The following is a 14,343-nucleotide window of genomic DNA, read 5'->3' as shown; positions in this document are numbered from 1 at the left end:
TACAATTTGAAGTTTAATGCTGTTAAGTGTTTCAAAGATTCCTGTTTTCTTAATTATCATTCCTGTTGCTTTTTCTCATGTCCTCTTTCTCTATAACAGAATGTTTATAACTCTTGAGGTAATTAGCTAACCGTTCAGCTGCTTTTAACATATGACAGGAGTATAGTTATCATTACTATTTTATGCAGATTTACTTAGTGTTTAAATTACTTTAGCAGATTCAGAGAAAGCGAAGTGTCTGAAGCAACAAAAATCAGTGTAGCATACTGGTTTGCATATTTGTGTAGTGCCTTAAAAGGTTTGTGATTCTTGGCTCCTGTGGCCGTGTAACTCATTTAATGAACTAGTCAATGTAAGCTGACTGGTATGTATATTGAGGTGTAATTAATGGAATGCTTATAAAAGCACGTGGCTCTACTGAGAGTAAAATACATGCTTTTTTATAGTTTCTATTTGTATTACTCTAGAGCACTTACTGTAGTGATTAACTTCTACAAAATCAATTTATGTCTCACAGCTTGCCTTGAAGGGATCTAACTATGCTGGTCTGCTGGAGCGGCATCGCATTCATACAAAAAATGTGGAGCATATTGTAGACAGTTTACGGTAAGAATGTACGGGTGTTGAGAATTTCAGACACAGTGCAAATGTCCACGGGTTGTGTAAAACAATGAAAGGAAGCTCTGTATTACAAGCTTTAATAAAATAGGAATACTGAAAACAGAATGATGCAAGTGAACAGTCATTCCTGAAACAATTGTAATGTGAACTCGCTCCATTCAGTTGACTAACACACTGCATTGTTATCTTGAAAACAAATGAAAAAGATGTAAAGGATTTGTGTGAATGTCAAATGCTTGTAAGTCAAATACCACTGTAATTACTCCTTAATTGCATGTCAGTTTTTTCAGAAGGATGTGACAAGGAACAATATAGGACATATTCAGTCTTTTTCTGCACTTTATAGGAACGAGAGGATAGAAGTTCGTCTTGTTAAACGTCGAGAATATAATGAAGAGACAGTTCGGTGGGCAGATGCTGTTATATCAGCAGGAGGTACGACCTTATGGAAGGGAATTGTTTCAGTATGTTTTCATAGACACATTTTTTGAAAATATTTTGCAGTGTGTGAAGCATCTGGAGGTATGCACATTTTGAAAACAAATTGCTTATCCAGTTGTCAGAAAATACAACAAAATACAATGGTTGTGACCATCCTCTCTACCTCTAAAATCTTACCTAAATTGTAGCACTAGGAAGTGAATCCCAGTGCATGGCTACTTTGGAAATGTTTAATTGTCTTGTGTAAAACAGTATAAACTGTGGAATTTACTATATTTTTGAGCTGAAGAGGATAACATGCTTGCTGTTACATGACTATACATAACCCTAAACCCCACTCTTTGGTTTTTGGTATGTAAGGTGGATACTAACTGACATAGTACCTTTTCTTCCCCTTTCTTAAACTGTCTTTCTTGCTTTCACACTTAATTCCAGTGGCAGGAGTATCTAGTTGGATGGTACAGGTAAAAGTATTCAACTTCTGAGCAGCCTGTGCCAGTGATCAGAGCTTTTTAAATGAACTAACAGAGTAACTAACCTGATTGTTTCTTTTTAACATTGGGTCACAGCAGTTCATTCAGTGTTATTTTCGTGTGTTGTGGGGCTGTGATATGATGTTCAGTCACCTGTGGCAGTTAGACTTGACCACAGCTCTGCCTTCCTCTCCTCCCTTCTGGCCCACATTGCCCTTAGCTCCTGGTTACCATGCAGAATGGGTAGAAAGGGATATGTGTGCATTCCTGAAGCATCCTAATACACTCCTGTAGATTTCAAAGGAAGCCTCTGATTTGGAGATAAAAGTGCCAATTTGGCTGTGGCAACATTTATGAGGCAAGCAACTGGGAAGTGCTACATTGTCAGGTTTCCAGCGCTTATATCTTGGTGCACAGACTGATGCAGATTATAGTTGTCATTCTGTTTAACAGGAAAGAATACCAATATCTGAAGAAACCAGTGACATGTGAAGATAAGACTTCTTTTCCAAGCATGCCTATTTGGGGCCAAATGAGACCTTTAAATTGTGCCTTCTCTGAGAACAACTGAGATGGAACTGAAGTCATTGTTTTCATGTGATTCACAGCAAAACTTGGTATTGTTTCCTGTCTCCTGTGGTTTTCATTAGTGATACTTTCTAAATTTATTTTCTTAAAGAATTTCTCTTACCAGCTGATAAAGACACAGAAATTTCCATAAATCTCTCTTCAAACTTGCTTCTGCCAAGTTCAGTTGCCTGGGCATGTATAGCTGTCAGATAAGTCATACTTCGTCCAGTCACATTTGCCATCTTGAATTCAGTTGTCACTACACTGCTTTGAAAGGCATCAGTAGTTTTGTGGTCCCATTCTATTTTTGTGCAGCTTACCTGATCAGTTGGTGATATAAAAGCACGTAGTGGTAATGCTGCAGTACAGATAAGACTATTTTGCTTGGGGTAGTAGAAGTGAAACTAACTTTTGTTTTGCTTTTTCTGTAGGTGATGGTACAATGTTGTTGGCAGCCAGTAAGATCTTTGACAAATTTAAACCAGTTATTGGAGTAAATACTGATCCCGAAAGGTAAAAACACATTTGTGAAATCAATGCTTTATTTAATATCAGGCACAATATGCATTTGTTTTCATGATGCATGAGGCATGCCTGTAGCATTTGGCAGCATAAATGCCTGTTTTAGTGGATTGTAGAAATCAAGTGAACCTGTTGGTTTATTAGAAAAGTTTCCATGGCGAGTTATCCTGTCTCATCTGAGAGGATGTTAAGTAGTATTGGATAAGCATGGCTGTGTTAAACTGCCACAGCTGTTTTCACACACCAGTGTAACAGCACTTGCAGTTAGTTAACTTGTATTACTAGAACTTTGAGGCTAGAGATGGCAGTATAGAACAGAGCCAGGAAAAGGGACTTAAAAGCAGCTAAGCGTTGTGCCTGAACACACAGGAACTTGGTTTCTTTATGAAGAAGGCAGATTGTATCGGAAATCTGATAGGGCCTCAGGCAAAGTTTGTTCTGGTTTCTTCATATAAACCATGTCATACCTCAGAGGACGCAGTCTCCTCAGCCAATTAATGGCATTTAGTTGTCTTATTATAAACTCCACACAAGTTGCATCCACCTAGCCATAAGATTGATTTGGGCAGGTGGATGCAGTGTATTAGTACTGCCTGGTTGGTATAACCTTCAAATGGATGGCAAGTGAACTGAGTTCACCAAGGCTCTGTCTGCTGAGATTTCCAGATTTAGGTTTCTGCTTTTGATATTACCAGTTAATTTAATCTTAGTAGATAAGAAAGTGGTGGCCAAAAGTTTTAATTCCTTCTATACCTTATTCCTCTTCCAAAACTTTTCAAATGCTGTGAATAGAAGTTCTGCAGTATCAAGCCTGAATAGCAGGGTTCAAATAACAAGTGCCTTCAAGTTATTAAATATCACTTATGAAAGGGGAGCAGTGTTCAGTCATCTGGCTTTGACATGAGATTCTTTTGATCTTAGGCATTTTACTTACCTGTCTCGTATCACCAACTTGTGTGTAAATGGAGGAAATTTTCTTCCTAACTTGCAAGGTTTGTTAGGCTTGAATTCCTTTGCCTAGAACTATGGTGACAGGAATTATATTAGTACCTACATATTACTGCAGGTTTATTAGCTGAACAGCCGGATTTTAGGGGCAACGTGGGAGAAATACCCTATGTCTCTTGCACATACACCCCAGGAGCTGAAAGAGGTGTATTGTTGCTGATGTGCTATTATGTAAGAATAGTATAGATTCATAAAGGTCAAAGTATTGCTTTGCTTTATATAATTGAAAAAGATGTTTGATTTGTTTGGTTTTTTTAAAGGTACCAAATCTCAGTAGTTATACTGTTATTTTCATTGTCCTTTTTTGCTACCAGATCGGAGGGTCACTTATGCTTGCCTGTGAGATATACACACTCGTTTCCTGAAGCACTACAGAAGCTTTATCGTGGTGAGTTCAGGTAGGATTCACTGATCTTTGGTTTTCCAAAACATATTATGATTGGAAAATACTTAATGATATGTAATTCCTAAAGAGCAGATGATGCTTAGTAAAATCTTAATGCCTCAAATTGTGAATTCTGTGTAGATGTTTACCGTGCTGAAAAATGGGTTTGTGGTCAAGAGTGAGATTGGAATACAAAGGATAAAATTGACTGCTAGTTCCAGCAAAAAGACTTCTGTTATGAACTTCAATAATTTTCTTTCCTGACTTAACAAATTCATAAACTGTGTTCTTGTAAACGTTGTATTGGTTTACATATTTTAACACCCGAAACCATATTAGAAGCTAATAAAGCTAATACAGTTAGGAAATGGTCAGTGCGTTGCATTTGGGGCTTTGGTGATTAAGGTAGAGGGGTTTAAACTTTGTTAACAGGTCAGTTTAAGGCAAAGCTTTTCTTTATGCTGAAGATAGCTTGATGTTTTCAATACTAGATATTCTTAAAATAGAAGAATCTCACTTGAATTAAGATGGAAGCAAGCTGAACTTTAAAAGACAGACTAGGGAAGAGTTTTTTAATAACCATTTGAAAAGAGACATTGTTCTGTGGTGTATTAACGTTCAAGAATACTTCTGTGGTGGCAAACCATCAAACAGAAATAAGTCATTCACGTGAAAATATATCGCAATTGGATTTTGTTTATACTTCTAGCATATTTACTCTGTAGCTTGAAGTGTATCTGTATTTGTGCCATAGAAGAGTTCTGAAATGAGGTGAATAGAGTCATCTGGATTGATCATAAATAACTGAAAGGGTTTCAGTAGGTATTGCTAAATGAAAAGGTACTTTCAACACATATTCTGAGACTTAGAAAACAGAAGCATTTATCTCTCCATAGTGCTAAGTTGCTTAGGTAAAGCTGGTAGTGATAATGCAGGTAACTTCCCTTGATAATATAGGCACTTCTAATGTTTTGTTGGCTGCCATGTTATACTTCTGTTGCTGACACTCCTGTCATTGCTCATTGTGGAGCTGAAACCTCACCAGAGTGAAACAGAAAGGATCTCCGTGGTTATTTTTCCGGAATAATAGGAACTGGTATTCCTACGCAAGGACCTGAGGGGGTGTTTCACTTGGCAGTTCTCAGATTTGTTTGGCCTTAAGGAAACTTTAAAATAGGTGGGTAATTGGATCAGCCAGTCTGGAGGTTCTGAGTTGCATGAGAACAGTGAGGTGCCAGAGACTGGAAATGGGGAATGTTTTTTCTCCTTATCCTGAAGTGTCAGCCACTTTAGTGCAACAATCTGTGTAAGCAGTTACCTTGTAGTCCTATGAAACAACCAACATTATTGATGTATCATGGACAAACTATATCAGACTACCCATGTTTCTTTTTTTTGATGGTCAGTGGTGTAACAGGATCTCAGAATAGGGGTATAATAGGGGTACAGTCCCATTTTCTAGTTTTGTAGGCGTTCTAGCATAATGATAATCATTGCATGCTGCCTGCCTGACTACATAAAACCACACTTGGAATTTAAGGGCAGATAGGTAACTATACTAAGGGTTTGTTGAATAAGGAGCTACAAGGATGACAATGAGATAAAACTAGTAATGTAGTCATATAAAATGTAAGTCTTCCGTACTGTAATTTCCAGAAACATGTAAGCTGGTTACTGTCACCTGGATATCAACAGTATGAACTGGGAAAAGATGTGCCCATAACACACCCTTATGGTTTGCTTTTTTAATCAAAACTACTATTACTATTTTAGTTTATATGATCTTTAAATTGTAGGAGGAAAAAAGGAATTCATACTTCCTCTAGGAAAAAGTAAGAAATCTGAATGTTGTAACACCTTAAGGAATAATGCCTTTCATATCCTTCTCTTTCTTTATTTGAATTACTTGAACTTAAGTATCCTAAAGTTTCTAGGCTGGGAGAGATTCTTAAAATCAGAGGATACTTGGGACCTTTATGTGTAAAGGGGTGCATAGAGCTGCTTTTCTGGACATCTACAAATACAAACAAAAGATGTTAAAATTCAGCATGTATTGCTGTATAAATTCCTGAGAGCTTGTAGTTCTCAAAATCATTGCACCAGTCATGAATTCAAAGTTAGGATCACATGCCTAAAAAGATGACTTGTTATCTATAATGTTTGTATACTGCTTTTGGCCAGTGTCATCTTATTTTACACCTACAAAAGCATTAGGTAGCAAATCGATAACTGTAACATTTTAGTATGATGAACTTTCTAAATTTAGAATTTATTGTGGAAGCTATAAAACTTGAAATGTGACTTTGAATATGTTTAACTTTTAATTGTAAGATGCTCTGCGCTTTGAGAGTGAATACTCTCTGATCCTGTCTAATTCTGTAATGAATATTTCAGCTACTGATACCAACTTCTTTATCCTCTCTAAGGTGGCAGTGGCGGCAAAGAATCCGACTGTATCTTGAAGGAACTGGTATTAACCCAATCCCTGTAGATTTACATGAACAGCAGCTAAGCCAAGAGCAACACAGCAGGGCTCACATAAATGAAAGATTCCAGGACCAAAGTAGGTTAAGATCTGACAAGAATATAACCACTTTGCTATGATAACTTGGAATACGAGATAAAGATTTGTAAGACTTGAAGTATTTGAAGTCTGGCTGCTGTATTTGAGAGGCAAGGAGAGACAGCTGTCATTAGCTGAAGATGTAGATTAAGGTTTTTTAAAATGGGCTATTTTTTGTTTGTATATGTTTATTCTGGACTGTACACTTAGAAACAGTTTTCAGTGTTAAGTTAATTTAGAGATGTTTTTAAATAGTAGTATCTGCTGGCAAAATACCTGAGCTTTTTTAAAATGCTGTCTGTTAGGGTTACTGTAGACGCTTGCATTACTACATGAAAATATTACTATGTGTTTAGTTGCTCCACACTAAAAGCGTGTGTGCGCACATGCACTCTTAACTTGCACTAAATTTGAGGTAGGTTACTTCACAATTGAAAAAGCTGGTCACAGACTGCCAGCAAGCAAATGAGAAATTAGAAGTCAGAATCTCTCCGTGGGTAATTCTTCAATCATCAGACACCTTTGACTGTTTCCTTTATGATGGATTGAAGATGCATGATTCTATCCTTAACCTGTGTCCAGCACTGCATTTCCTCACTGAGAGGTCCTTTGTCAACATGAACAACTTGTTAATCCCCCTTAATTACCCTGTGGTATAAAGTCTAATTCTTTGAACGATACCAGAAACGTCTGTTAAGTCACTGTCAGTGAATTTAACTAGGCTGGAAGAGTGACTGACAACAGAGAAGACTTCAATTTGTCAAGTTGCCCATGAGTTTTCAGGGAAAGCAATTTCTGAACATGTGTCCTTGCCTTATTGACCTTGGTTCAAATATTTGTAGACTCCAGTAAAGGACAGTGACTGGCTACAGATTAAATCAGTGAAAAATTGAGTCCTTGAGGAGAATGGAGGACTAGGTCTAGAATGCAAACCCAGGCAGCAGAGCGTGTCCTCCAATGAATTGTGAATTGTTTTTGAAAATGTGTGTTTTAGAGCCATGATTCAAAACTCTTATATTCAATGTCTGCAGGATCTGACATTTCTGGTCCACATCTTTTACCAGTGAGAGCACTCAATGAAGTCTTCATTGGGGAATCTCTTTCATCCAGGTATGTTTAATTGTTTGTTTTTGCAGTAAAGCACAATAGACTTAATTTGTTTTTATGACATTGCAATGGACAATCAGTGGTGGGATGTCTTTGCTGTCGAATTTCAGTTCTAGTCCATGAATATATAACATTGATTGCATTGTTGCTGATTACAAAGTGTATTTTCAGAGATGTAAGTGCGGTGATGTAAATTTCTGGTTTTCCACCTTCCTGTCTGGCCATTCTTTCATCTTTCATTATTCGCAGCTGTATTCTTTCCTCTTCATTGCTTTACTCCTTTCCTGATTAGTTCTTATGTAACCAAATGCCTTCAGTTACTTTCTTTACAGTGGATTGAAGATTTAAATATCTGTCCTTAAACTGCCCCCTCTTGTGCATCTCTTCTTAAATACTTTTCATAAGTTTTTAGCATGACCAAGCACAAACTGCTTTTAGCATGACCAAGTACTCCTTTTCCTGCCTGTCTGTCATTAGAGGCAAAGGTATCAGCCTGCCTTTGGCAGAAGCTTTGTTATTGTGGGAAAAGACTTAATTTCCTTGTTTTAAGAAACAAGTTTTTATCAAATCCTGGTACTGCATTATCCAGAATATCTTTGACTGTCCTTTCTGTCCTGAAGATCAGTGCATGTCTGCAAGCTAAACGATAACAAGAAGGATGTGGGGGATGTGATGGGGCTGTGGGAAAGGAGGTAGAACATGATCCTTGGCCAGGGTTTGGCCAAACTTTTATTTGTATTTTATATTCCTTTTCCCTTTATTCTGTGTACTTTAAAAAAAAAAAAAATTAGAGTGTAACATCTTCTTGTGTTTGTACAGTGCCTGGGACACTGTGATTGCTGCTGGAAACAGTATAAGTGTTCCATGAGTGCTTTATCTTCCATCTGGACTGCAGCCTCAGACTGGCAGAAGGAATTAGTCTCAAAGAGATACAAATTTTGCTCTCTCCTACATCAAACCTAATTTTACCAAGATTCTAAAAAGTTTCTTTAACATACAGTGATAGAGGAACACAAAGCTGCTTTCCAACACTTTATAATAGCCCTCCACTTCTGAGTGTCACAAATACATTGTGGTCTTTGGTTCCAGTGTATCTGAGAAGCATTGAGGAACACAGTACCTGTAGGAACAAATCTCTGGTAATAAATATTGTGTTAATAGGACCTTACACTTAAAAGACTTAAATAATGATGTCACACAGATGCATCTTCTGTAAGGTTCAAATACACAAGTCTGCTCTATATTAAGACAAAATGGCTCTAAGTGCTTCTTCCAAGGTCTTACTCTGCATGTCAGTTAAGAAAACAGGGAAATTGAAGGACAAGAAAAAAATCTTTCATACCCAGGTTGCAAAAATCATTTTAAACTGAATCAAGCTGTGCACCTGTGTTCTTAATTTGCTTCCAGTTCTTTCATCTTCCTGTCTCCTCAAGAGTGAGTACGCAAAGTGAGCTCAGTTACTAAGAGTCTAAACTGTTTGACAACAGATATTCAAGGGGTATATTCCTTGGCAATCCAGACTGAAATATTCATCACCTAAAAAAGCTCAGTAAGCTCTTTTTACTAAGAAAGGTGACATTCAGTTATGCTGAACATGGTGTATGTGGTGTTTTTCTTAGAGGGTATCTATTAATCTGAAGACTATATTATAATGTTTGAATTAGGCACTATGAACATCAACAACTTTAGCTCATCAATATAGGCCTGGGTGTTCTGAAGCTTACAGAGAGAGACTGACTGGTGTCTCTAGGCCTAACATTAGGAATCCCCTGATAGATGAGTAATACCATGCAGAGTGGTGATTGTGCCCCAAGACTCACTACATCTGAGTTTTAGGAAGACTTTGCCCTGGAGAGAAATGTAAGCCTGCTGACTGTTTTAAAACTAAAACTGTTCTTGGAGAATCACAGTGGATTTTTAATTACTGAAGTGATCAAGAATGCAACTTGAAGCCGTGCTATTACTTACTGATGTTGGAGTGCCTTACCTCTTAGTGTTCCCTGATGTAATTTTATGAGACCCAGTTACAGCATAAACACAGATTTTCGGTAGTTCAACAATTATGCAAGGAAGGTAATGTATTTGTAGTTTCATTTGTAAGTTCAGGAAACCCTGCTTGTATGTGAAGGTATTCCCAGATGAACCACAGAGGTCTTTGTGCATAATTTAATAAGAAAAGTGGCTGCAGAAAAAAACTATCTAAATGTTCATGCTGCAAATCACTTTTGTCCATTATAATAACTGATATAAAACAGTGAATTAAAAGTGGCAACTAAATTGGAAACACTGTGCAAAGCCTGTGGAATTGTCCTCCAGATTTGAAACTAGCCTCTCCAAATTTTTATGTGCCTGATAAGGCTGTGTGTTCTGTCTTATTCAGGGAGAACTTTAAGTCCTGCAAACCCAGTTTTAAATTCTCGCTTCATAGGGCCTCCTATTATGAGATATCAGTTGATGATGGTCCTTGGGAAAAACAGAAGAGTTCAGGGCTTAATGTGTGTACTGGAACAGGATCAAAAGCATGGTAAGTACATATTGCTGCTTTGATATAAAGTAGAGCTTCAGATAAGTTAGATGGACCTATTTTGTGTGAGCATTTTGTCCATACTGAGACTCTCTTGGGCTATGGTTAAGTCAGCACATGTCAAATATTGTCACTGTCAGTATGGTTCAAAGCTGTCTCAGGTGTATAAGAGCAGAGCACCCCTCACTTGTAGATATGGAGAGAAGAGTTGAAAGGGTGAGGAGTTGAGGCACTGAGGCAGAAATTTACCTTATGTGTAGTTTTGGTGAAACAGGTTGCATGCCACACGTGGAGGTGAATGGTTGGGTATGGTGAAGGAAAGAGATTCTGCCTTGACTTGTAGAACATATTTGGGGAATCTCTGCATATTGGGGGGATCTTTGAATTACTCTTGTTGGCTAAAATTAAAGTGCTTAGAAGAAGTAGCTCAGAAAACTTATAAAAACCTTAGCTCTAAGAAGAATGGGAAAACATGTACTTGGAAACAGTGGTAAGTGTTCTCTGGCACATCTACTGTCCAGTCTCCTTCCAAGCCTCTTGCCTCTTTCAAACTTAATTGAAAGGGCACAGTCTCTTTGCCAAAATATTCCCCTTAAACAAAGACGGGCATATCTAAGCAGAGCTGTGCTAGCTTAATCAAAGGGGTTTTGATCAAATTATCTTAAATTTGGTTTAAACAAGCTGCAGTACTGCATGTAAGTCTAATCAATGTAGTTTTGAGATGTGAGACATACGTACAGGGAGAGCCTCTTTGATTTGGAAGTCTGGCTGTGCTTATAGTTTAAAGTTGTACAACAGGCCGTGGATTTATGTGGCAGGCTAAGATGAACTAAAACTGAAGCTTTTAATGAAATTCAAAAATGAATATTCATGCTGTAACCATGGCTACTGGGTTTTACTCTGCATTGTAATTCAGAATTTTGTATTCAGTCAGCATTAACTTAGTCCTGGAGGCTGCTAAGGATGAAATTGGCAGACTGCTAGGGGAACTTTCTAGTGATCAGTACCTTGGGGAATGTACAGTCTTAGTTCAGAGCTGTTCTTCTGCATTTCATTTGCTCATACACTTGGTCCCTGGTTCTGGGATTGCTCAGTACAAAAATCCAGCATTGCCCATCACCATTGCTGTAATCAGTCGTGTACTGATGGACATGTCTAAACTGAGGCCAAGCCTCAGAGGAGTGATCTTCCTTAGCCTGTGGCTTAGCGGCTCTACTGGGATTTCAGACCTCTTTGGACTGAGAGGCATTGAATTGCCTAAGTGCTTCCTTCAGCTGCCAAAACTTGCATAAAAGGATATCTAGTTGAGAGAGAGAACAATTTCAAACTGTGCATCTCAGTTTCTTGCTAGCATCTGCTCAGGCTTGCAGATATGCCATAAATATAAGAGAAGGAGCCTTGGACAATCACCCTTAGCAGCTCTGTAGTCTGTTAGATGTGTAGTGGACATCTGTTGCAGTCTGAGGAGTTTTACTGCTGTAACAGAAGTGCTGGACTGAGGATTTTAACCTGTATTTAGACCTGGAGAACTGAGGTGTTCACAGTACTGCTGCACAGAGTCTGTGATTAGTACCTAAGCACTTCTGAGCCTGGGCACAGAAGGCAGACTTTTGTTGGGGTTTAGAGTTGGTTCAGACTGAGGCTTTATGCTGACTTGTTGTGCATCCAAATGTGACAAATGTAAAACTGTCTGGTCTAATTGCTCCTTTTTTTATATACACTGATTCTTGGTAGACTCAAGCCCACACCTTAAGGTATGGACAAAGAGGCATAATATTTGTAAGGAAGTGTTGGGTCCCATAAATGAGACCTAACAGAAGGAATTAATTAGCAAGAAGCAGATAGAAGGGATAAGAACACACACAATCTGTAGAACTGCCATGCTTCATTTTTTTTAATGCAGACTTAAATTAGCAATTATTGTTGCTTTAATAAGGAGACAACATCCTGTGTATCATGCTCTTCTTTCCTGAAGACTTCACTTAATGGATTGTTAAGGTTTACAAAGCCACAGGTAGACGTCAAACCAAAAATTAATTTAATGCATCTTTTTGAAGAGCCAACTGATGTTGACTCACACTTAATAGCATTCTTTTTTTTTTCCTTCCTGATGTTGAATGTAGTTCTTCATCTGTATGCAAGATTTTTTGTTTTGCTTTTGTTTTTCTCCCAAGTTGTATTGCTTAGCAAACAAGGCTTCTACTTCTCTGTCTAGGTCCTATAATATTAACAAGGTAGCACATCAAGCTGTGGAAGAGATCCTTAAGATTGGTGAGTGAACAATGTAGCATTACTGGCCAAGTTTATATAAGATACATTTATCTAATTGTGGCTTTTTCTTTTGGCTCAACAGCTAAAAAGCATGGAAGTTTGAATATGCCATTGAACACGGAACTAGTACAAAAAGGTTAGTGAAAAAGGCAAGATTTCTTTAAGGTGTCTTAACTTTGATTCATTTTGTTTGTACTCTTAATACTCTGCACTGCTTTCAATACTTCCAATATTTTAGGGCTTTTCCAGTATTAGTCTTTCTTACAAATGTTATTTAGGCATATTTGGTGAAAAATGTCTGAGTTGATATGAAAGCACTTAAAATTACATATGTATAGATCTTCAGGAGAATTTCAGTTCTCCTAAGATTTGAGACACTTAGTATTTAATCACCTGAAGAGAGCTGTTGAGTGTTTGTCATTCAACAGAAATGAAAGGAATCTTTGTAAAATTAATGTAAACTTTTGCAGGTGAACGCTATTAAACATCTGGCAAGACTCAATATTCCCTCTTGGTATGGAAGCTGCTCTTTCCTGGAGGAATGTGTGTTTCTCAGAATAACTAATTTTCTTGGAAAAACTGATGACTGATTTCTCTACTTACAGTAACAAATGATTACAATGAGTCTCTGCTCTACAGTCCAGAAGAACCAAAGATGTTTTTCAGTATTCGAGAACCTATTGTAAACAGAGTTTTCTCAAGTAGCCGGCAGCGTGGCTTCTCTTCAAAGTAAGTGTTGGCTGTAGCAGTCACTGAAGAGTTACTTCATTCTGTGTATTTGTCAAAGTACTAGTAATCCAGGAGTTTCCCGTGAAAAGTGTTCCAACATCCATTTTGTGTTTTGAGGGGCTTGAGTATTGTTCTCATAACAGGAGGAAAATGTTCCCAAGCTTCAGGTTTTTTTATAATGGGATGGCCTACATGGCACTTGGGTTGCTGGCATCAGATGGGATTAACCTTTCTCAAAGGGGGAAGAGGGTCATTGCTTGCAAGCTAGCGAGGCTTATTGACAGGGCTTTAAACTGGACTTGAAGCAGGAGGGGGATAATATCAGACAAGTTTAAAATTATAAGCTAAAGATATAGTAGTCAGCTCTCAATATTGACAGTAATATGCTGCAGTACCTATTTATGATGTTGCCTGGCAAGCATTCTGACTTTCAACTTTGAAAGGTCAAAGTTTGAAATTACTTTCCCTTCTTTCTGTAAATGATTCATGTAACAAAATAGGCTACATTAATATCCAAATTATTTGAATCTCAAGCATTGCTAGTTGAAACTGCATGTTCGACTTAACATGAAGACCATACATCAGAATCATAAATTAATTGAAAACCTCTCTGTAAAAGATTAAGTAACTAACTATTAAATGGGATCATTAGTAGCTTTCTTTAAAAAATACTTCCAAACTGCAGCTTTCTATACCAAGTGTTATGTTATAGGCTGTTCTCAGACTCTTGGAGCAATAGTCTTGATCTGAACAAGTCCTTCAGCCTTCTCTGGACTCTGCTATGTCTGTACAAAGTACTGATAGGTTTGGGGATTCTAGTGCTAGTACCATGCTACATTCCTAAGTATGCTCCTGTGTGACTAAGCACTTACTGACCCACAGAAAAGAATGTCCAAGAACCAGTCTTTTTGTTCAGATAAGTGCTTGTGTGAAATACTTAATTTTTTTAAGCTCTTTTGTGAAAACTTATTTTTTTAATTTTTGCAGAGTCTGTGTCCGTTCCCGTTGTTGGGATGCATGTATGGTAGTAGATGGAGGAACATCTTTTGAGTTCAATGATGGGGCGATAGCTTCAATAAAGATTGATACAGAGGATGCACTGTGCACTGTTCTGCTGGAAGAGTGAAGG

The 14,343-nt window shown here is 37.7% G+C and overlaps 1 protein-coding gene across 2 annotated transcripts; it reads left to right on the top strand.

Annotated features, from left to right (window-relative positions):
- Nucleotides 1–2,547: 2,547 nt before the first annotated feature.
- On the top strand, nt 2,548–14,340 carry NADK2 (NAD kinase 2, mitochondrial; the record flags this gene model as incomplete). 2 transcript variants are annotated; one of them, XM_082013684.1, is made up of 9 exons in its annotated part: nt 2,548–2,618; nt 3,950–4,033; nt 6,447–6,583; nt 7,615–7,693; nt 10,119–10,214; nt 12,430–12,485; nt 12,568–12,621; nt 13,091–13,214; nt 14,202–14,340. In XM_082013684.1, 9 exons carry the CDS (start codon nt 2,548–2,550, stop codon nt 14,338–14,340), a joined length of 840 nt encoding a protein of 279 aa, XP_081869810.1. The 2 variants fall into 2 exon arrangements, with proteins under 2 accessions (XP_081869810.1, XP_081869809.1); XM_082013683.1 differs by having other exon boundaries at nt 7,615–7,697; nt 10,048–10,214.
- Nucleotides 14,341–14,343: the final 3 nt, after the last annotated feature.

Source organism: Phaethon aethereus (genome assembly GCF_964289735.1).
Source record: "Phaethon aethereus genome assembly, chromosome: Z".
Lineage (NCBI taxonomy): Eukaryota > Metazoa > Chordata > Aves > Phaethontiformes > Phaethontidae > Phaethon > Phaethon aethereus.
Note: the sequence above shows the minus strand (reverse complement) of the source record. Positions and strands in the feature narration are given on the sequence as shown.